The sequence below is a fragment of the Gobio gobio genome (assembly GCF_949357685.1).
Source record: "Gobio gobio genome assembly, chromosome: 6".
NCBI lineage: Eukaryota > Metazoa > Chordata > Actinopteri > Cypriniformes > Gobionidae > Gobio > Gobio gobio.
This window is the reverse complement of record NC_137102.1, coordinates 11472571-11494962: the sequence shown is the minus strand read 5'-3', so window position 1 is coordinate 11494962 and position 22392 is coordinate 11472571. Positions and strand designations below refer to the sequence as shown.

The 22392-nt window shown below is 36.8% G+C and overlaps 1 protein-coding gene across 2 annotated transcripts; it reads right to left on the bottom strand.

Moving 5' to 3' along the window:
- Positions 1 to 25: 25 nt before the first annotated feature.
- On the bottom strand, positions 26 to 21028 carry u2surp (U2 snRNP-associated SURP domain containing). Of its 2 annotated transcripts, XM_079820210.1 has the most exons (26): positions 20923 to 21028; positions 19886 to 19984; positions 13999 to 14110; positions 13364 to 13485; positions 13205 to 13272; positions 12257 to 12345; positions 12036 to 12071; positions 11837 to 11919; positions 11581 to 11746; positions 9634 to 9845; positions 9042 to 9085; positions 7339 to 7443; positions 6006 to 6072; positions 5755 to 5921; positions 5467 to 5629; positions 5300 to 5379; positions 5129 to 5216; positions 4881 to 5021; positions 4621 to 4801; positions 3637 to 3711; positions 3492 to 3555; positions 3144 to 3300; positions 1561 to 1671; positions 1350 to 1477; positions 1078 to 1245; positions 26 to 951 (listed from the first exon to the last, which is right to left on the bottom strand). In XM_079820210.1, the coding sequence occupies exons 1-26, from the start codon at positions 20965 to 20967 to the stop codon at positions 813 to 815; spliced, it is 2910 nt and encodes a 969-aa protein (XP_079676336.1). In that variant the 5' UTR covers positions 20968 to 21028; the 3' UTR covers positions 26 to 812. The 2 variants fall into 2 exon arrangements, with proteins under 2 accessions (XP_079676336.1, XP_079676337.1); XM_079820211.1 differs by lacking the exon at positions 9042 to 9085 and having other exon boundaries at positions 20923 to 21010.
- Positions 21029 to 22392: the final 1364 nt, after the last annotated feature.

Genomic DNA, 22392 nt, shown 5'->3' with positions numbered 1-22392 from the left:
TGAAGGCATTTCCTGAGCCGCAAGGGAGTGCCATTTCATTTTTAATAAACAATAAAAATTAACGTACACTAAGTAAATAAACATGTATAAAAATTGATTCAAAATTAAGAAAACGTTAAAATACATATTAAATATAAATAAAATGTAAAATATAGCAGTATACAGGAATATAGTGGGTAAATCAAATTTTTCACAAAAAATATTTTACCCATATTCACAATTTTTCAGAGTATAAATTGGGTCTTTACTCAAATACATACAGTAGCAGCTTTTTATGTTTGTTTGTTTTTAGAGAAACAATTTATAACAAATTTAAAATGACATTATAAAATAGCTTGAAATTTGTCATTTTAATACACTAGGTTTAAGACTTAGATGTTTATTTGGGATGTATGCAAGAGCAAGTACTAAGGCATTTCAGAGAGAAGTCACATAAATTGTCTTTATTGAAAAGCAAACATCTATACAACTGAAACTTACACGATTTTAATTTAAGTCAGTTTCAAGGGATCTAAAAACAATGACAAAAAAAAAAGAAAAAAAAAAGAATAAGACAATAGTTTTTATGTTGAAGGAAGATTACCCCAACCATTGCAGTTATTTTCTTTTCGGACATTTGGAACATCAAAGGAAGCTCCTAAATGACATTATAAAACACCCAATAGATGACCCTTGAACACTGTTCTTGTGCCAATGTGAGTGAGCTTCAAAACAAGGATGGGTTAAAGAGGGAATGTCCCTCACACTGATTTACAGGACACATTTGAGGCACAAAAGACAAGCCAGGCATATTTTCATAATAGCCAGATGTCTCAGTGTTTGCTTTTTTTGGATTTCTTGTGAGAACGGTGAGGCGATCGTGACCGAGATCTGGATTTCTTTGAGGATTTTTTGGGCGTTCTTGATCTGGACCTCCGCGACCTCTTAGGTGTTCTTGGGGGTGAAGGAGACCTAAAATATTTTTTAAAAACGAGACAGATTATTACCCTCAGCTTAGTTCCATAAACATGCATGTACTTACAAAGACGACAACCCACAGGACTGAGTTTTACATTGCGACGAAAATCATTAGTTTACCTTTTAGAAGACTTGCGGCTACTGTCTCTCGGAGAGTCTTTATAAGACAATCGAGAGCTGTCTTTTGTATAGGATCTATCGGAGCGCTCTGATCGTGGTGAGGGCGACCTGCCGCGCCTACTGCTGCTACTTCGGGTGGGGCTGGGGGAGGGACTGTGTCTCCGTTTTCTGTAAATAAACACGCAATCTTAAATGCATTCGGAGTTCTCAATTTCTGAAAGACATTCACTCATTTGCAGAAAGAGTTTCAGGGTCTTGTGTAGCTATCTTACTTTTCTTTTCTGCCTGGTGTGGATTCATCTTTGTCCTTCTCTTTGTGGGACACATCAGATTTCTCTTTGTCTTTTCTTTCTTTTTCTTTCTCTTTCTCTTTGTCTTTCTCCGTCTCTTTCTCCTTCTCCTGAACAATGTCCAAAAAAAAAGTGGTTTCAAACAAAATAGAAGGACTAAATGAATGTCAAAAGAAATGAAGCTGATACTAACCCGCTGTAGTAACTTGTCCCGGTAAAGCTCTACTTGCTCTTGAATACTTTGTCCAGATTTTTTGGGTCGTTTTCCAGATTCAAGCTCATCTTGAAACTTCATAACTTTAAGCTGTAACAGACAAAGAAAAACATGACTGGGATCTTTAAACTGCTGCTCACAAGTTATTCTGAATAGACATAAATATATTTCTAGAAAGCCAACACTTGAGAGTTTACAGCTGAATACTCAGAATTACTCAGTGTTATTAATATGGAGATATTTAGGCTCAAACATAAAAACAAAAAATAAAAATATATTTTTAAATGTATAAAAATATTATGTGAATGTAGTATAAGAGCTTATAACCACAACTAGAATGAAGCCACAAGTGTAGTCATGCTTCATTTCAAATCTGAGGCTATGTCCAAAACTATTCATTTTATGAAACATTTTTTAACACCATGTCAGGATTTTTTTTACAGAAGATGTTATCAAATATGTTGGCCTGCAAACACCCATTTGCAGCCTTTTGTCTAATGTCTGGCAAGGAGAACAACTCAAATCATGCTATAATGTCCTCAATCGACGATCGTTTTACACCTTTGAGTGTGAGACGTAATCCTCATTATTGTTTTATCGTTATTATTTTGTCTGTATTCAGCGATTAGCAATAGCCTTTATGATGGCACAAATGGCCCATTAAGCGCTCTCAGTAATTCACATATTATCTGAAGTATTTCTAAAAAAAAAACCCCCAAAAAAACGGCCTTGGAACCTTTTGTGAATCATTGTAACAAAATAGACAAAGCTCCTGGTCCAACAGGTGCATTAGCGCTACAGTTAGCATCAAGCTACATAACACAATATAAAAGATTAAAATTACACTTTCACTCAAAATGTCATTTTAGACCACCATCGAGTGTTTGTATTAGCTTCCTGTCGCGATATAATGGGGATTTCATTCATATGGTGATGTTAAAACATGTTATATTTAGCATTTTATATGGCGCTCATCGCTACACCTTCTAGCAGTTAAAATGTAAACATCCATTATTGATATAAAATAGCCAAAATCACATGAAAAAATAAATAAAAATTCACAAAAATCATATACCATAGTTATCGTGTGTTTATTAGCTTAGTTCACGCATAGAAATGTAGAATTGGTTCGTTCTTCACAGAGACAAAATGAGGAAGTGCAAACACAGAAGAGCATCATACAGAGGGCAGGATTGAGCACGTAAAATGATTGACAGCAGTGGAGAACAAATGAGCGCATGATGACTCATATCTGGCGCAAATCAGGAAGAATTACCTGATAATTAATTAGGAATTATCAGTTAATTCAGTGAGAAATGAATAGAAATGGTATTCTGTATGACAAAATATTTTGCAAACATGTGATGATAAATCAATATTTCTCCAAATATGTGCACTTTTTAACTAAGAGCTGAACTAAGATCTGTTATTTGCGATCTGTGTGAACACAACTGAAACAACACACTGCTATTGAGCAGTGAGTGTTTGACGACAGTAATCTGGGGCCGTCTGTGATCTTTGACTGCAAAGGGGTTAATACACGTATTAGCATTTAGGCATACCTCAATTTCTCGAAGTTTGGCACGTTTCTCTTCACTCATCTCAAAAAATTTTGCAGACTTTGAATCATATTCTTCTCTAACAGGATTACTGTAGGACTGCTGCTCTGCCGCACTGGAACTTCTGAGCGAGTCTTTACTTTCAGTTTCCCGTGTTGAACTATGACAAGAAAGCGAAAATGAGATCAAAACTGCATGACAAATGAATTTCATTATGCACAAACCGACATCAATCATTTTATAAATTAAATTGAATATTTTAGAGCGGAGCTTAACAAGAAAAATGTCTCTATAGAAATGTCCTTTAACATTTAATAATCATGAGTTTCCAAACCTAGAAGAACAACTTGCCTTGTTTTACTTTTCTCAGATTCATCTGGCTGATCAAAGATTTCCCATTTTGACGTGGTTACAGCTAAAAATAGAGAAAAATCGTTTGGTTTGTACATGAGGAGGAAACAAATGTTTAAATGTGATAAATGTAATCTGGACTAACCTTGAGCTTCCAAAGCAGCACCATCCACTGCCTCCCATTTTGAAGGAGCGACCTTAAAACCTGGTTTTTGATCAACTGTAGAAAATAAACAAAAAAAAAACAGCACTGAAATTTTTCCAAAACAAATTTATTTTAGAACATCTGTCATGATATTCAGCAATTCTAATGTAATTAGAATTCAAAATATTGTTCATATACATTTTCCAGAGGTTAAATATGGATTTGTCTTTCTTTATTTTATTTCATTTTATATTTCCTTTTACTGAAACCCTAAGGAATCAAGATGAATATGGTTTGTACTATTGTCTGTATCTCTCACTGAGAGAAAAGCAAATGTTATCAATATGTTTTGGAAAACCTTCTCTGGTTTGGACCAGATCTCACCAACTCCAACCTTCGAAAAAAGACTGTGTATCTGTGTATGTGCGCAGTATTCGGTGTTACAGATCAGTATTGGAGGTAGATTACGGGCATCCTAAAATATGAGGGGCTTGTTGTTCTGGACAAGCTGGCGCCTGCTGCAGAATCTGGAAGGTCATTACGTGCCTAATTCCGGGCTGAAAGTGTCAACAAGTGATATCTGTACACGTGAATCTGATTAACTGACAATGTGTGGAAATTTACCAAGACTGTCCATTTTCTCTGAGCCAATCAGAATCATTCCCCATGGCAATAATGACGTGGTTAGACCTTGAAAACAGTATAACTGTTCAGAAATTGTATGTACGATAGGCGGAGGCCGGGAGACTGTTAGAGGGAGCGCGGCCTACAAACTCCTTGTGAGACTTGAAGCTGGCTTCTGCTGATGAAACTGCAAACTATTCTTCAGTAAATTTTCTTTAATTAGTCTAACTCCTGACTCTTGGTCTTCATTTTTCACTACTAGTCCTGGGTCCTAAGCTGTTACCCCAACAAAGATATAAAGATTATATATATATATATATATATATATATATATATAAAAAAAGTGGTCAGCATTCTTACAAGGAATACCATCCAGATCATCATCTGATCCCTTGATGGGCATTCCATCCAGGTCATCGAGTGGTGCGCCATCAATTGGCGCTCCATCGATAGGCATGCCGTCAACATCATCCAAAGGAGCACCATCCAGCTCCTCCTCCACAATAGGAGCACCATCAATGTCCTCAGTTCTTTCTGGCAGCTAAGTGAAAATGCAGTTCAAGTTGAGATCAAATTTTACCATTGAAAATCCATGAATCACTCAGTGAGCCAATCTATACCTCTGGCACCAGCTCTTCAGTCTCCGTCTTTTCAGGATCGAGACTGACGAGACCCAGGAAAATGTTTTGAAGTTTAATCAGGAACGGATCAGGATACACTGCCCAGTCTTCCCACGCACGGAAACAGGACATTACTCGTTGCTGTGAGGACAAAAAAAAATGAGAAACATCAAATCCAGAGAGTTAACTTTGTTATAAAACCAGTGTGGGTTAAAGAGAGAGAGAGAGCCGGATGAGAGATGGCACACCTTGAAATTCTCTGATTGTAAATGGCCCTGTATTGTCTTATAAGTAGCATTTAGGTCAGAAAATATCTGAGAAAGTTTTGTTTCAAAGCTGCAAAAGAATAAAAAGACAAACACATTAAAAAAACAGACAAACAGAACTAATACTTTGATTGCGCAATTGTAAAAACTTACAATTTTCTGTAATAGGAGGCATTAGCAACTTTTGCTGAGGAGTTATACAGCACATCTGACACCAAATATAATCTTGCAATCTGAGGGAGGACAGGAATGCAGATGTAAATAAGAGATCACAAATCAATCATAATCATAGTCAATCTTAATTCTACAGTACAAGTGACCTTCTTTGGCAGAGGTGTTTTAAGTATGGACAGAGACTCAGCAATGCATTCCACTATTTCCTCAGCTGCATCTGCATGCGTGAGGCAGAAAAACATGCCGTCAGCTATGTCGCTCTTCCTCGGCGTGAGACCTCGGAGTAACTCCTCCAGTTTATCCCTCTCGCTGCAGCAGACGAGAATATTTAGTACACACAACTAGCAATATTGCATACAACCAAAAGCCTGGTAGCTCCATACTAGAAGAATTCAATATCTCCATAGAATCCATTAAAACAGATTTCGACATACTCGTCTTTCAAGGTGCCTTTCTTCCCACTTTCTTCATCATCCTCCTCCTCGCGTTCCTCGTCTTCAGGAGTGCCATGTAAATATGGGTTTAGAGGCGGCGGTCGCCAGAAAGATCCGTTCTTAAACATTCTGAATTCTTCTGTTTTCCATTTTGTTGGAGATTCACCCTATGAGTGGAGATTTTTACATTTTATGTCTGGACACATTTCAATACGTTTTTTGACAAAAGAATGAAATTAAATAAGACTAACCTGTAATATGGTGTATAACTTCCACCGGTAATAGACATGAGCTGGACTTTGATTTTCAAATAAAAATCTGTTGAATACAACAACAAAAAAATGTTTTGATATGAGACCATTTTCAGAATACATAAATCAAGACAAGTGTAAAAAATAAAAATAAAAAAAACACACTACTGTCTGGCTTATAACAGGGTTCCCACTCTTTTTCAGCAACCATTTTCCAGAACTTTTTCCAGGACATTTTCAATTTTACTACGGCTGGAATTAAAGACAAGGATCATGCCAAATATTGCTTTCTAAGTCTTTAAAAGCCGTACAGTTTATTGCCATTACTTAACAATCCAGCATTTTTCAATATGAGCTCTTAATCATACATTATGACTATGGAAGCTTGTTTACTCCACAGAATAAGAAAGGGTAATTGTGACTTTTTATCTCGCTATTCTGACTTTCTCGCAATTGCGAGTTTACATATGTGATATAAACGCGAAAATTGTCGCAATTCTTTTTTCCTCAGAATTGGACTTTATAACTTGCAATTGCAGTTTAGATCTCACAATTCTGAGAAAAGAAGTCAGAATTGCAAGATATAAACTCGCAACTGCGCAAAAAAGTCAATTGTGAAGAAAAGGTCAGAATTTCTGACTTTATAACACACAAATGTGACTTTATATCAAAATGATGTGATTAGGTAGCAGCTTACGAGTTAACATTCACTGCATACATTTGAGCAGTTAATAGCATTAGCAAGACTAAACGTCATTATTCAAAATACTACATCAAACTCAGCATTCCTGAACATGTGCTTTCTGCAACTAGCGCTGATTGTTTGGGCCAGCGATAAACTCCTTATACTCGGCTAAAGAAATAACTTTTTTTTAAAGAATTTTCCCAGACAACAACAAGATTTTCCAGGACATTTTACATTTTCTCTAATTTTTTACTAATAAAGGTTTTCCAGGACGAGTGGGAACCCTGTATAAGAAATGTCAGAAGAACCTTCAAGGCACAAAGAAAGTGAAGTAGTAACAGATCTTTTCTGTCATATTGTGACATACATCTGACCGAAATTATTGAGAAAAAAAAGTAGGGTGGGGACTTCTACCCATTGGTTGTAGATTGGATGGAGGCAGATGTGAATGCAAGAGTGCAGTAGATTGTAAGAAAGGGGCAGAGTTTAAGCAGCCAATGATCAAAGTCTGACATTTGATCTGAAGATTTGGTTATGACATTTTATTTTATTTATATGAATTTTGGAAATAGACTGAATTTTAATTTCATGCCTTGGAGTCAAAAAAAAGAATAGAAAAAAAAGTAGCCCCATTCATAAAGCACTCGCCTGTAGAGCGAATTATTGATCTCTCTGTTCATGATCATGGCTTCAAACATGGGACCCTCACGCACCACAAACTCGATCATTCGATGGATGAGAGAGAGCAAATTCCTACGAGAAAAACACAGTTAAAGCGAAACAGATTCAGCGCCATCAACAGTCACACCTAACCAACTGCTACAGCTACATTATGACATTTGATGAAATGCAACATCCTTGCACTTACTATCCATGAGTCAATTGACATGTTTGAGCTTTTAATATTTAAAACTGACTGGCAGTGTGACAGCTTGTAACAATCAAAACATTTAAATCCTCTCAACATCTACATCTAAGTCTCAGCCATAGCATTCTGCCCTTGTAACTTACAACTGGACGTGCTACTGAGATGCTAAATGTGAGGCCGAGTGACAGTGATTTTTCTTGCTTATTGCCAATAGACAAGTGTGGATGGAGAGGGACAAAATCATGTAAGCACTTCTAGAGTCAGTTAAAGGATAGGGACAACAATTGGCTTCCTGACTGGCTCGTGAAGTGGCCGATAAAATCAACAGATGATGTTTTTCAAATGTACTCAAACACAAATCACAAGTATTGGAGCCGATCATACCAATGTCAGGCAATCATTCTGTATACTTTCCCCAATCCATCCTGTGACGCTTTTCTGGTCCCTCGCTGCTGCAGACAGTTCAACTTGTGCTGCTCACCAAGGCCAATGTCAAAGGTCACTGAGACTATGGGGATTGGGTGTCGCTTTTGTGCCATGCTACTGGGGGCAGTTGAAGTGAGCAATAGCCAGAGGGCTGTTTTTCGTGTGTAACTGACACTAGGTGAAAGTGTATTGTGTAATGTTTTAGTTCCTAAATTAGTATTTGTAGTATGTCTGATTAAACCTGAACCATTCTCTCAAAATCTAGTGGAACAACCCATCAAGCATGCCAAACAGCATTAATTCATAATGTACACAACTGTTCAAAAGTTTCAAGCTGGTAAGATTTTTCAGTATTTTTGAAAGAAGTCTCTTATGCTCACCAAGGCTGTATTTCCTTGATCAAAAATACAGTAAAACAGTAATATTGGGAAATAATACCATTTCAAATAACTTTTCTATTATAATCTATTTGGAAATGAATTTTCAGTATCATTACTCTGGTTTTCAGTGTTGCATGATCCTTCAGAAATCATTCTAATATGCTGATTTGCTGCTCAATAATCATTGATAATCAATGTAAAAAACAGTTGTGCTGTTTAATACTTCCGTGGAATCCACATTTTCTTTAGGATTCTTAGACAATTAGAAGGTTCAAAAGAACAACATTTATTCTAAACAAATCTCTGTAACTTTATAAAGGTATTACTCACTATAAACCAATTTAAGTCCTTGCTGAATTAAAGTATTTTCTTTCAAAAAATTGTTTTACTGACCTCAAACTTTTGAACAGAAATGAACCAAAACGATAAACGCAAGAACTCTCTCTACTGATATGACCTTCACTATCTCAGTAGTATGATGCAAACCCTTTGTAGAGAAATGCAATGCATGTGTGACTTGTATTGTTAGTAGCTGCTCCTGATTTTCATGCAAGGCCTCAACTATTGCTCACTCAAACCAGCCTCTGGTAGCATGGATATGGCCAATCTTTCAATCTACAGAGATGGGATAAGTTCTCTACATTTCATAAGAATTTGGAAAAAAAGAAAACATGTACCTTTCTGTTGGGATAACCACTTTGACTATGGCTTGCGACAGAGTCTGGATATGAAGTCACATCAGATAATAAACATAGAATATATGTGAGTATTGTTAAAAAGAAACAGTCATAACACTAAATGCAACATATACTCCTACAACAACAAACGTGTTCTACGGTGTCAGTTTTAAAACTTGACTGAACACAATCCTTAGAGAAAGAGGCAGTGAAATCATACACAATCTGCATACATAATATATTTTTAAAAAGTCTCTTTCAAACAGAGTATCAAAGGAGTAGTTTTATCTTAACTTGCATTCAAAACCTATAAAATGTATTGTGCAATGAGTAATCTACTCTCCAAAACACTTACCGGTACAATCAGCATGGTACACATATGTAATTTATAGGATTATTTTAAAAAATGGCTAATTTAGTAAAATTGCACAATTCTATGGGCCAAAACCTTTTTTTGGAGCAACTTTCTGCACCTCTTCCATACACACAAATAAAATGCATATAAACAAACATTACTAAGAAAGTCATTTAGCCTAACTACATTTATGACCATGCTAACCAAAAATGTTTTGTCCCACATATGCCAAGTTACCTTCTCAAACTCCTCTTTGCACTTTGGAGGGGGAGGCATTGCAGTGTTGGGGTTCTTCAGCCTCTCTTTGGGCTGGGCATTGAAGGGCAGTCCAGAGGGTGGAGGTGGGAGGGTGTGCTCCATCATTGACGGTGGAATGTATATTGGGTGAGGAGGAATTGGTACACCTTTGCCCCATCCCAGTTTCATTTCAAAATTCATTATCATTTTGCCTGAAATGGTCAGCATTTGCCAAATTATTCATTGGTTTCAAGAGGGAAACAAACACAAAGTGATACTAAAAAGTGCATAGATTTTAGTGGTTGACCGATTTGATTTTTTGATGGCCGATGCCGATATCTTAAGCCACTTTTCCAGCAGTCTTATCTAGCAAAAAGATAAGATCATTTTCAAAAAATAAAATAATTTATATACTTTTTAACCACAAATGCTCGACTGCTTTTGCACGACGTATGGCGTCATCACGTCAGAAAGGTCACGTCCATGACGTACGTGGAAGTACCAACCCATTGTTAAAACAAACGTGCAAAGACTAAATCAAATGTCCTTTACAAAAATAAAGGTAACGCAACAATGTCGGACAATTTTAAACTTGAACATGAGATGGAGTTTTTCGGCACTTCCACCTACGTCACGGACGTGACCTTTGGGACGTGATGATGTCATACGACGTGTAGAAGCACAACACTGAAGTATTTGTGGATAAAAATATATATAAAAAATTTTTTTTTAATAAATGGCCGATTGTTTCACTAGATAAGACCCTATTCCTCGCCTGGGATCGTGCAGAGCCTCTGCATTGATTTGGACCTTATACGTTTTGGTTGCCATTGAAGTCCATTATATGGAGAAAAATCCTGGAATGTTTTCCTCAAAACACATAATTTCTTTTAGATTGAAGAAATTAAGACACGAACATTTTCAATGAGATGGTGGTGAGTAAATTATCAGGAAATTTTCATTTTGAAGTGAACTAATCTTTTAATAGCGGTAAGGAATGGTTATAGTTATATTTGCACTTGAGCTTGGTTCTGCATGGCACAATTACAAACCGCTCTCGGCTAACAGTGCTGGTAGAATGCGAGTAGTGACATCGCCACTCAGGATTTATCACTTGTCTGCTGCCTGGCTGCCAGTTTCTCTGTAGCTGGCCAAGTGTGCTATTTGAGCGAAGTAAACACAAGTTAATAATAGAAATAATCAATCATCCTCCATAACATCGTCGCTATTTACATCTCATATCGTCTGTAAACTCTTACGTAACTAAGGCAACAACTGATGCATTTGTATTACATTCCAAAGAGCTCCGTTATCAGTCCCACAGTGGAAAACGAAACCATATCCGTACCAACTGGGCCGGATTGGCATGGAATGGAATGGTTAAACAACAAGACTGGTTTGGCCCGATGCTGGAAAAGTGGCTTTAGAGAGCAGGGTGGCAGATGGCCGACATAAAGCTGATATAGGCCTATATCATCTCACTATTTAAAGATAGTAAATAACACATGCATAACAATTTCTGCAAATAAATATAGCTATTTTACATAATATGTAGTAAAATAATTAGAAACAAATAATTTGAAAACAAATATGGATTTTTTTAAAATAAATGTATACTTCAGATAGCAACTTCTTGATTCTGTAATCCTATTAGTATTTTTCACAAATAATAAAGTTGCTTAAAAAAATGAATGTGTATTTGCTGAATGCCACCAGTACACGTTAAAAAAAAGTATTATACTGTGTGCTCCATTTGCCTTTCAGTTATTAGACAGAACTGTTAAACAATGACATTAAACTAAGAATGGGAGGACAATGGGAGCTAATAAAATAAACAAATAAAAGTCCCCCTTATATTGCCCGATGTGAAAAAAAAAGCAAAATATCAGCTAATTTATCATGTTATATTGGTCAACCACTAAAAAATCTGAACAAGAATATATTTACCATTTAAATGTTTAAGTGCGCGTTCAGCATCTCTTCTCGTCATGAAGGCTACAAAACCACAATTCCTTTCTCTGGCCCTCTCCTCATCAGTCCTGGGCCACATAATTTTCACACTGGCTAATGGACCATAGCGACCGAATTCCTGACAGAGCATCTCTTCGTTCATCTGGAGGGTGAAAGAGTTCATTTTAGAATGGGAATTTTGGGGTTTGAGACGTTACCTAACAACAATTACCAGGAACAAAAAAGATGTTACCTGAGGATTTATGTTCCCCAAATACAGATTTGTAGTTGTGGGATCACCAACGTCATGTGAGCCAGGAGCCGAATCATCCAAGACTGAAAAAAAAAAGAGCTCTGAATAACAACTGATGTTTTGCAATCTCTTCCTCCATGATGGGATACATAAACAGCAAAATGGCCATTGCATTACACAGTATATAAAACAAAATTACCACTGGACGGACGGTTTCTTCGTGAAGAACCATCCGCTAAAAGCAGAAGAAAAGCAGTGTGAATTTTGTTTCCTTAATCTGAAAGCGTATACACTGCTGAATTGTGGCAGTGGCCAAGACATGTGGGAGGGGCACAAACTAGACTGGGTCTGACACCATGAGTAAACATAGGGTGAAACTGACTGTTTTGGTGGGGGAAAACACATGAAGAAAGAACTTACAGGATCGCCTTCCTTCGGTTGTGGGAAGAGGCTCAAACCGACTGACTCGGCCCTTCAACCTGTGGCGCTCATCGCGCTCCTCCTGTATCCTACAAAAACAACGTAGGATTACATCTGAGATCGTCATATTAAAGGGTAACTTCAGTGATTAAGCATTAAGCTTTGTATTTAAACTGGGTCCTTTATGTAGTAGAAATGTGAAATTATTTTTGAATTTGGTGCCTTCTAGACTGAGAAGACAGAAATATATTTTTGTCTCATGTGGATGAAAGACAACAACTCCCAGAATGCAATTGCTTCGCTGCCCTACGAGGCCACTCCGTACACCGTTGTTTTGATCTTCTTATTTATACAATAATTTCGTTCAGTTAGAGAATAAACACTACAATTAAAAACTGAACGCGTCTTTTCAATAAAGTGTGAGTAAGCCGTACGAAAGTCATGGCACAGATGCAGCAGTGTCAGATTTCCTTCATCACGAAGAGCTGAGGTAACGTTAAAGCGCCAGTCTGGCACGTTTTCAGATCGCATATGGAAGCTAAACTATCACAGGAATTGAAAAGTTGAAACACTCACTTTACTCTGCACCGCGCTCCGTTATGATTGTCCGCGTGCGGCCGTCTGTGTCTTACATTCTGTGTGTAAGATCTCTCCCCTATGGGCGGATTGATAACATGCAGAACAGCTCCATCTAGTGGCTGTAGTCTTTAGCCTCTGGCCAAAAAATCCTCAGATGACGCAAAATGACGATATTTGCGTCATCGGAGGATTTTTTCCGGAAATAAAATGCTTAATTCTCTCGTCTCAGGGGGATATGAGGGGGGTAAGTACCATAATTCAAATATACAACCAGGTTTCTAATGATACAAAGCCTAATGCTAAATCACTGAAGTTACCCTTGTTTAAGGATGCTGTCGTTTGTTACATAAGAATGTAAAGAACACCTACTGTTTCAGTTCTTCTTTAAAGAGTTCAAGGTTGCTCTTTTTCTTTTCTTTATCCACTTTCTTCGATGTCTAGGTAATATTATAGAAAAAGAATGGGTAATAACACAAAAACGAAAACAAAAAAAAAGGGTCACATGAAAATAAATGACAAAAGACTCACATTGCGTTTATCTAATGCTAAAAACTGTGGTGGAGTATCCAACGGTAAAAAACTTTTTGTCTCCAAAATCCTTGACTTCGGTTTGTAGAGCTTTCCTTTCTTTTCATCGACTGCTGCTTCCTCTGTAATGGATATGTAACAAAGATATTAAAGCAGGGACAATTAAGAGGAATATATATATAAAAGAAAAGGCAAAGTAACTTTATATATCATTCAAACGTTTGGAATTTGAGATTTATTATTTATAACAAATTAATACTTATTCAAGAATGCATTAAATTTATGAAAAGTTACAGTACAGAAATTCCTAAATAAAATTTCTAATTAATGCTGTTCTTTTTATCTTCCATTCATCAAAGAATCCTGAAAAATATCTATGATAAAATAAAAAATTTAAACAGCACAGCTGTTTTAAACACTCATAATAAATATTGTTTATTGAGCACTAAATCAGCATATCAGAAAGATCTTTTTTTTTATGTAGTCACATATGTAAAATGCCTGTGTGTATTTATGGCATTTCCTTGGTATTGTTATATGGAGGTCTTTAAATAATGGGGGGGAAAAAAACTTTGATCCCAGATAAAGAGATCAACCTTATGGTCACTGCAGCAACTGTCACATGATAACCCTACCTTTAGTGGCATTAGCAATCCCACCACGTACAAAAGTCTTCACTTTCCCTTCACCTCCCTCAAAGGCAGCAAGAAATTCTTCATAGATCTCCGCAGCTGCCCTTTCATCCTCCTGTGAAAAATCACAGATTGCAGAATAATGTGAAAGTGGAATAATGTGGAATTATGTTCAACTTGTGAGCTTTATGGGAATGTAACAGTTACATGTGTACATGTGTATGTTCGGTGCATTGATAATACTGCTTTTTGATAATATGTACTGCCACTGTGCTGTTGTGACTATGAACAAGATAACTGACTATAATGCAGTGTAATTCTAACATTTCAAATGTATACACTAAGAGTAAGTGCCACAGAGTACTTTTAACTGAAGATTGACTAGACTGGGAAGCATTTTTGCAATCCAGTGTCATTATAGGGGATTAATAAAAGGCAAGTCAATCAATACAGAACTTTGCATCTTAAAGGGATAGTAAACCCTAAAATGAAAATGTAAGTCATCGTTAATTCACCCTGGTGTTCTTTTAATGCTGTATGCCCTTCTTTCTTTTTAAAAACGACTTGTTCATCGTAACAAGTAGCTATTGCGTTCACATCTGTCAATGGTCATTCTGACTGCCATCTGACAAACAAAGTTCCGGTCCGGTGATATTCAACTCAAAGAAGAAAGTATGCTTACACATTTTGGGGATTTCAAGGAGTTGCATTTCATGTCGCTTTTTTATTAAACTTGATTTCTTTCTTGTGTGCTTTTTTTCGTAGTGAACAAAGGGCAAAGAAGACCAACAGCCAAGATCAGGATTTTTGTTAAATAATACATTTCTGCAATATAATAATACACACATAACTACACTTCAGTTTGTATTTCACCAAACCCCTTCCTATACCCCCAGAACACTTGGAATATACAACACATATTGTGTTGTCTTTTTATAAAAGCTTGATGCTGGTCGCTATTCACTGCCATTATATGGATGAGTGTGGGACATTAAAAAAAAAAAAATCTCCTTTTGTGGTCCATAGAAGAAAGAAGGGCATACTGCATTATAACAACACCAGGTTGAGAAAAGCCCTATTCAGACGGTAATTTTTTCTCGTTGGGTCGTAAGGTATTTCATCATTTACAGGGGCTAGTTTGTGATTTTATTGCCGTCCGAATCCAGAATGTCAGTGCTTTTCTTCCACCACCCGCGTAAATATCCCCGGCCAAATTACATACTGTTTTTAGAAAAACACCATGGACGTGTGGTAATTTAATTGCTGCCCAAATCCACATCTCTAAGTTTTCAAAAAGAGATTGCTTCAAAATTCACTGTTTATATCCTTTTTGACCACTGTGGAGCACCGTATTGTTGCGCTTCGCTGTAATTTCAATGCATTTTAAAAATCTAGCCTACACTTTTATTACTGGAAAGTATTTACAAAAACAATCTTTTATTACTGCTCAAAAGAGAAAGAATAAAAACAAGAAAGCATTTGAAATGGGCCGTTATTACGGCAGTAATTAACGTTATATACGTTAAAGCTGCAGTCCGTAACTTTGCACTCTAACGGTTAATAAACAGAACTGCATGCGTCTTGCGGAAGAACATTGCAGCCGGAGCTACTTCTCTCTGTTTATTAGGGCTGGGTATCGATTCAGATGTTCCGATTCGATTTCGATTCTCAATTCGATTTCGATTCACCTCAATGAATATAGATTTAATACAAATACTATATTTATAAAAAAGAACAGTGAACATAAGTTTACAAGTGGGTAATTAATAAGAAATTAAGAGCCACAAACCTGATTATTAAACTCTTTATTTTAGGTACACTCGGGTACATTAAAACAGAACCCATCTCTATATTTCAAATGCATACAATTATGTTAAATACAATACAATTTTGATGCAACTTTATTCTAAAAAAAATGTATCTGAGAAGTATTTTATAAAATGTTGTTTTTATGGATATTTTGATATATTCATTCTAAAACATAAAAAAGATATTGGATGATTTTCAGCAATTTCCAGTAAACGACAAGCTTTTCTTGCGATTTTGCCGCCCGGCGTGTGTGCAGTTACTTTTCATACACGAGAAGCGCCTTCGTACCTGGACACAAGTGGTTGCCGTGGTAACGAACAACAATACGTGCCGACTTATGTGGACTAACTTTTATTTGAGGAAATCTGTTTATAATATAAGCTATTAGGTTTGAATTATTGGTCCTGCGCTGTCTATTGACTCTTTTTGAATATGTCTATTATGGCCAACGTATGTGCTTAAGTGAACGCTCTAGTTTAATACAATGATCATAATGCAAGACAAGCATTCGCATGTATGTGATCCTATATGTTTGTATGTGATCCTATATGGTATGTTTGTAACATCGCACAAGGCAAATAAGAGGGTGACATCTAGTGGACAAGAGTAATTAGATTTACATTAATGTTATGTTCAATGTTTGCTCAATAATGTCAATAATTTCAATAATTTCCTATTATTAAATTAAATATAAAAGTATTCATATTATTCCAAGCCGACATTTTATTTACAGCAGACAATCATTCGACTGACAACGTGAGCGGCGCGTTCCCAGGTTCGTATGATCACAAAACCTGCTCATCCAACGTGTGAATAAATCGCCATCCGAATGCACAAGTTTTATCACTGAGGTGGCATGCAAATTTATTTTTACGGCCGTCCACATGAGAAACAATTACCGTCCGAATAGGGCTTAACACTGCACCTCTCGCATGTCTACTTCATCAAATACGACTGATTCAGCTCATCAGCTCATTAGTAGAGACTCCAAGACCTGAAATGGGCGTGTCAGACAAAGGAGACTTCTCCTAGCAATAGGGATGGGTACCGAAACACGGTATTAAATGACCCCGGTGCTAAATGATGAAAGACCGCAGTATCGATAAACTCCGACGCTATCGGTTCTGCTGTCGGTACTGGAGAAATTAAGAAAATACACTTACTATTCATAATTGATATATAGACATTATCTTGCTAATTCTATATCTGCCAGCCATTTCTATATGAGATAATCTAAAAAAAAATTTCCGTGACGCATTTTTGCTATTCACAATTCAAGAGAGAGAGAGAGAGAGAGATGTCTACGGTGAGCACAACACGACAATCCCAGTTAAATGAGTGACGATGGCCAAGGGAACTAAACTAAAGTTTAGTCTGGTTACACTTTACTGCTGTGATATTAATATTTTATTTTCGAGGATTACTTCCAAGGATTAAAAAAAGAAGATATGAGGTAAAACTATTATAAACAAGCCGTGTTCCGTCGAGCGCAACTTCGTTCCCTTCACAGCAGCGCGCTGTCATTTCTCCCTAAACCTAAACTTAAAGGGTTAATTCACCCAAAAATGAAAATTCTGTCAGTAATTACTCACCCTCATGTTGTTCCAACCATGTAAGACCTTCGTTCATCTTCGGAACATAATTTAGTATATTTTTGATGAAATCTGAGAGCTGTCTCACTCCTCCATAGGCTTTCAGAGGGAATGAAACTTGATGGCCCAGAATAGTAAGTAAAAACGTCATTTAAGGAGTCCAAATGAGTACAGTGGCTCTGTATTAAGTCTATCATGCGACGAAAATACTTTGAGCGGAAAAACAACAAAATTAAGGACTTTATCCCACTATTATTGTTGTTCAATTTGAGCCTCTGACGAGAGTTCGCGGGAGTGCCACGACGCATGCACGAGAACTGAGATTACGGCGTTCTTCTTCTACTACTACTTGTTACTGGCTGCTCACTCTTTCGGAGTAGGGTTAATCTCAGTTCTCGCGCATGCGTCGTGGCACTCCCGCGAACTCTCGTCAGAGGCTCAAATTGAAAAACAATAATAGTGGTATAAAGTCGTTGTTTTTCCGCTCAAAAAGTATTTTCGTCGCATGATAGACTTAATACAGAGCCACTGTAGTCACCTTAAATGACGTTTTTACTTACTATTCTGGGCCATCAAGTTTCAGTCTCTCTGAAAGCCTATGGAGGAGTGAGACAGCTCTCAGATTTCATCAAAAATATACTAAATTATGTTCCGAAGATGAACGAAGGTCTTACATGGTTGGAACAACATGAGGGTGAGTAATTACTGACAGAATTTTCATTTTTGGGTGAACTAACCCTTTAACGTCAAAATCAGTGATTGTTGTAAAAGGCAGTGTCTACTGTTGCTAAATTGAGTGACGTGTTTGATAATAAAGAGAGCTATTAAACGCACAATAATCCACGGAAGAGACGCTGTTTCCTTCTTCAAGGCGGCTTGTGTGTGTGTGAAATGGACTGACTTGCACATTATACTTTAGGCTTTGTGTGCACATCTAAACCATCAAATACACAACATATAGACTATGTCAAAATGACCGGATTGGAGAGTAGTCACTTAAACACAGTTTATGTCTTAAATGGGCGTAAATAGTTTGGAGAAATGGGAGAATATTATTAGATCTGCATTCGGTCTTAAAGGGGCAGCGTCTAATAAACCTGCTGACAATTGAGCCATTAATGTGAATCAAACAAAAGGCAAAGAGAAAATATTCACAGCTCTTGAATGAATAACTTTAGCTTTGATAAGCATTGATCTATCAATTATACAGTGAAAACTATAGAGCGTTATTTTACATTTCATTACTTTATTAGATTTCTTTGTAGGCCGTATTACTTAATGTTAGTAAACCTTCATGAAATTAAAGCACTGTTGATTTTAATTTGTGTCTGTTTTATTGCGTCTTTATTTAAGATTTGTTTGCACTGTTTCTTTGTTCTTATATTGTATCTTATGCATATAAAACACAAAAAATGCCGGCGCACTGGTCCATTTACAAATAGATGTTTTATATTTGTTTTGTTCAAACATTGCGGTTTCTTTTGCTATAGATATTTTACTTTTCAGATTATAAAGCAGTGCTATGTTCTTAATTTGGTTTTTTTTATTAAAAAAATATAACAAAAAGAACCGATAAGAATACCGTTAAAGTACCGGATCAATGAGCAGTATCGGTAAGAGTAGTAACCCCGTTAAAACCTTAACGATACCCATCCCTACCTAGCAATAAGCTGCACAATTGTGTGAGAGTTAGTAGTTTTCGGAACGACGTGAAAAGTCTAGTAGTGTGTGATCCTCAGTCATTTAAAGGTCCCGTTTTTCGTGTTTTTTTGAAGCTTTGATTGTGTTTACAGTGTGCAATATAACGTGTTCATGTTTCCCGTGTAAAAAAACACAGTATTTTTCACACAATTTACTTATCTGTATACCGCTGTTTTCACTGTCCTAAAAATGGCTTGATGATTTCCTTATTCTATGAAGTCCCTCCTTCAGAAATACGTAACGAGTTCTGATTGTGCCAGTGGTTCCCGTGTTGTGATTCGACAGCAGCTTAGGGCACGTTGCCCGGAAAGGTCATGCCTCTTACCATAACGGGGAGATGCATGCGCTCAAAGTACAGTGTCCCTGAAGGCCAAACAAAGGTGATTTGACTCCGGAATGAAAATAACAGCATCTGGACGACATGGCGACAAACGCTCTACAAACGCAACACTTCCTCTTCTCCATGTGGGGGAGCAACAAGACCACGCCCCCTTTTTTGCATATTCTTGTGGGCGGAGGTTAGTCAACAAACTGTTCTACTGATGTCATTAAAGCAGGATGAACAGGGATGTAGTCCAAAACCGGCCGTTCGCTGTAGGCTTTGAAAGGGAACTTCTGTTAAATAAAATATCTCGCTTGGCATTGAACTTTGAGCTTTATAATTTTACAGGTATTATTTATGCTCTAACAGCAACATTACACACTAACTAAAGTTTGAAAAATGGGATCACGAAGAACAGGACCTTTAATGTGAGGTATTAGTCTGGTATTGGACCGCATCTACTTACCTTCTTCTTGAGTTCATCCTGCTCTTTCTTACTTAGTGTTCTTTTTGCAACCGCCATCTTGCCAATACTGAAGGCCTTTAACTTATTTTCCAATAAAGCCTGCATGAAAATATGAAAAGATTTCATTAGACAGGTGAGACATGACATGCTCTTCCTGAATACACAGACCTTTAGCTTTCTTGCCTAAGGCAAAAAATACATGTTAATGCATTCCTCCTATACTGTCCAAAACGCATAAAAACAAAACCGCACTGACGAAAGGAACAACAGGAAATAAAAAATGAACATATCTATCTTCTGCAATGGTTTGTTTAGCTTCTGTGAAGTAAAGATGTAACTGTTGTACCACGCATAATAAGATGTGCACTTTGCAGTAATAACCTATCACTGAAAACATCAGGACAGATAAGCTGGTGTGGCTATAACACAAGTAAGTTACAGTAATATGTTTATGGCACTATAACAGCCTCAGATGTGTCTCCCTTTTCTGGGCTCTTTCACGTGGCTAGTAAAGACGAACATTATCATGTTAGCTCATCAAAGCAAAAGGATCCAGCTGAAGCTAGCACAACTTTGAACGCGCAAATAAGATATTCACAGCGCTACCTCAAGCCCACGTTCTCTTTATAGGAGTATAACGTCCAGAGATCAATGTAATGCAGTAACTTAATTATGTAAAGATACGTTCATGTTAGCTCTGTCAGCACACAATAAACACACATTAACTTATTTCATGTTCTGTGGTGATGTTAAAAGAATAACAAAAACACAACAGGGTCAAATGCCACATATATGCCAAACTGCTTTTTGCCCGGGGGGTTGCTATCATTACATAAAAAAAATCTGTGCAGCCGCCGGTTTCTAGCTAACTAGACAGCTAGCGAGTTAGCATCACAACCGAGCAGCTCAATTGACCTTTTTCGTAGCACAGAGCGACACACTACTGAGTCAAACACAATATTATTCCCCCTTTCTTGTCATAAACAAGTAATGTGGGCTTTAACATACTGATATGAAGAGGAAAAGTCATGAAATACCTTAGAGTTGGCTTTCTGCGCCCCACCTGGCGTTTTGTCCGCCATTTTGCCCAACACTGTGCAAGCGCGTGCAGCGCGTTCACTCTCCGACAGTGTGAACGAGTCCATTTGACGTAATACTGAAGACCGATCTGTGTGAGTCTGACAATGTCCTGTAGTCTGAGCACAATCTGTGTGCTAGTAACGTTATATGTATATATTATGTGCCCTGTTATTAATGCACGAGACATTGAAATGTCACAAGATTTTTTTTTTAAAGAATTGTTTTTGTACAATGCATGTAGTACTAACTGAGTCTGAACATTACTGCTTTCAGCTGATTTGCTGGTCTTAGCTGGTTTAATATTGTCTTGCTTGTTTACGATTGTCTCCAGCTGACACAGGTGAGAGCCTGACCAAGACCAGTTACACCACCAGCACACCATATAGTGACTGCCACCTGCTGTGCTAAACTGGCTTGCAACAAAACATATGGGTTACTGATACCATTTTTGCCACTCAGTATATTAATAGGTTAATCCAAACTTTCAGTGAAGCGTAGAGTATAGTTCCAACACTAATGCAATGCTGCATAAAGTAGCCCAACTATATTATGGCAGCAGCTCTGACCCACTACGTGTTGGGTGTTACTCTAAAAAAGTAATTCATTACTAGTTAATTACATCTTCAACAGCGTAATTAGATTACTGTACTTACTCTCTCTAAAAAGTACTGCACTGATTATACTTTCTAAATCCCATGTCAACCTTCAGCAGTTAAACTGACATGAAAATGCACTTTTAATTCTTTCAAATAAATAGTATAATATTGCATAAATTATTCTTGTACTGACCAAAGGGGCATGGTTACATTAAAAACATACAATTTAACATTAGACGTTAAATTTGGATACAATAGTTTTATATAGAACTGTTCAATAGTCTATGCATTTTTTAATGCCATTACATCAGAAGTAACTGTAATAAAATTACAGAAAAATTAAGAGTAATCCCTTACTTTACTTTCTCAAGGGAAAAGTAATACATTACTTAGGCTAGTAGGGATTTACACCCAACACCTTCAATACTCATATCAAAGACGACTCTGATGCAGCACTTTGCAGTGATTGACATTAATTATTTATTGTTTGAAATTTTGTATTTTCACTCATTTTATGTTTATATATTTCTAATATAGCCTAAAAACATTAATTTCATAACATTTCTGCAACTGTAATTCCTGCGTATATTTATGCCGCCTCTGTGCAGCATTAAACAGTGTGTATAATGCACATTTATGTTATACATGTCACTTCAGATGCAGCTTCTATTCTATTTGCCTTGGTATTTTAAGACAAAAACTTTAATGGTAATGCAAATGTATGAAAAATTTAAATCCAGACAATAAATAAAATGTTATTTAAGTAGACAGTGAGGTATGTACTGTAATTTTTCTTACCTTGTCATAATTTATTATAGATAAGAAAATTGA

Excerpts from the sequence above, each read along its gene's own strand:
- u2surp (XM_079820210.1), bottom strand. The coding sequence starts at position 20,967 with ATGGCGGACAAAACGCCAGGTGGGGCGCAGAAAGCCAACTCTAAG. Across the intron at positions 6,073-7,338 it reads ATCAATAATTCGCTCTACAG|ATTTTTATTTGAAAATCAAA; the intron begins GCGAGTGCTTTA and ends TGTATTCAACAG. Across the intron at positions 5,022-5,128 it reads TACAATCAGAGAATTTCAAG|CAACGAGTAATGTCCTGTTT; the intron begins GTGTGCCATCTC and ends TTGTCCTCACAG.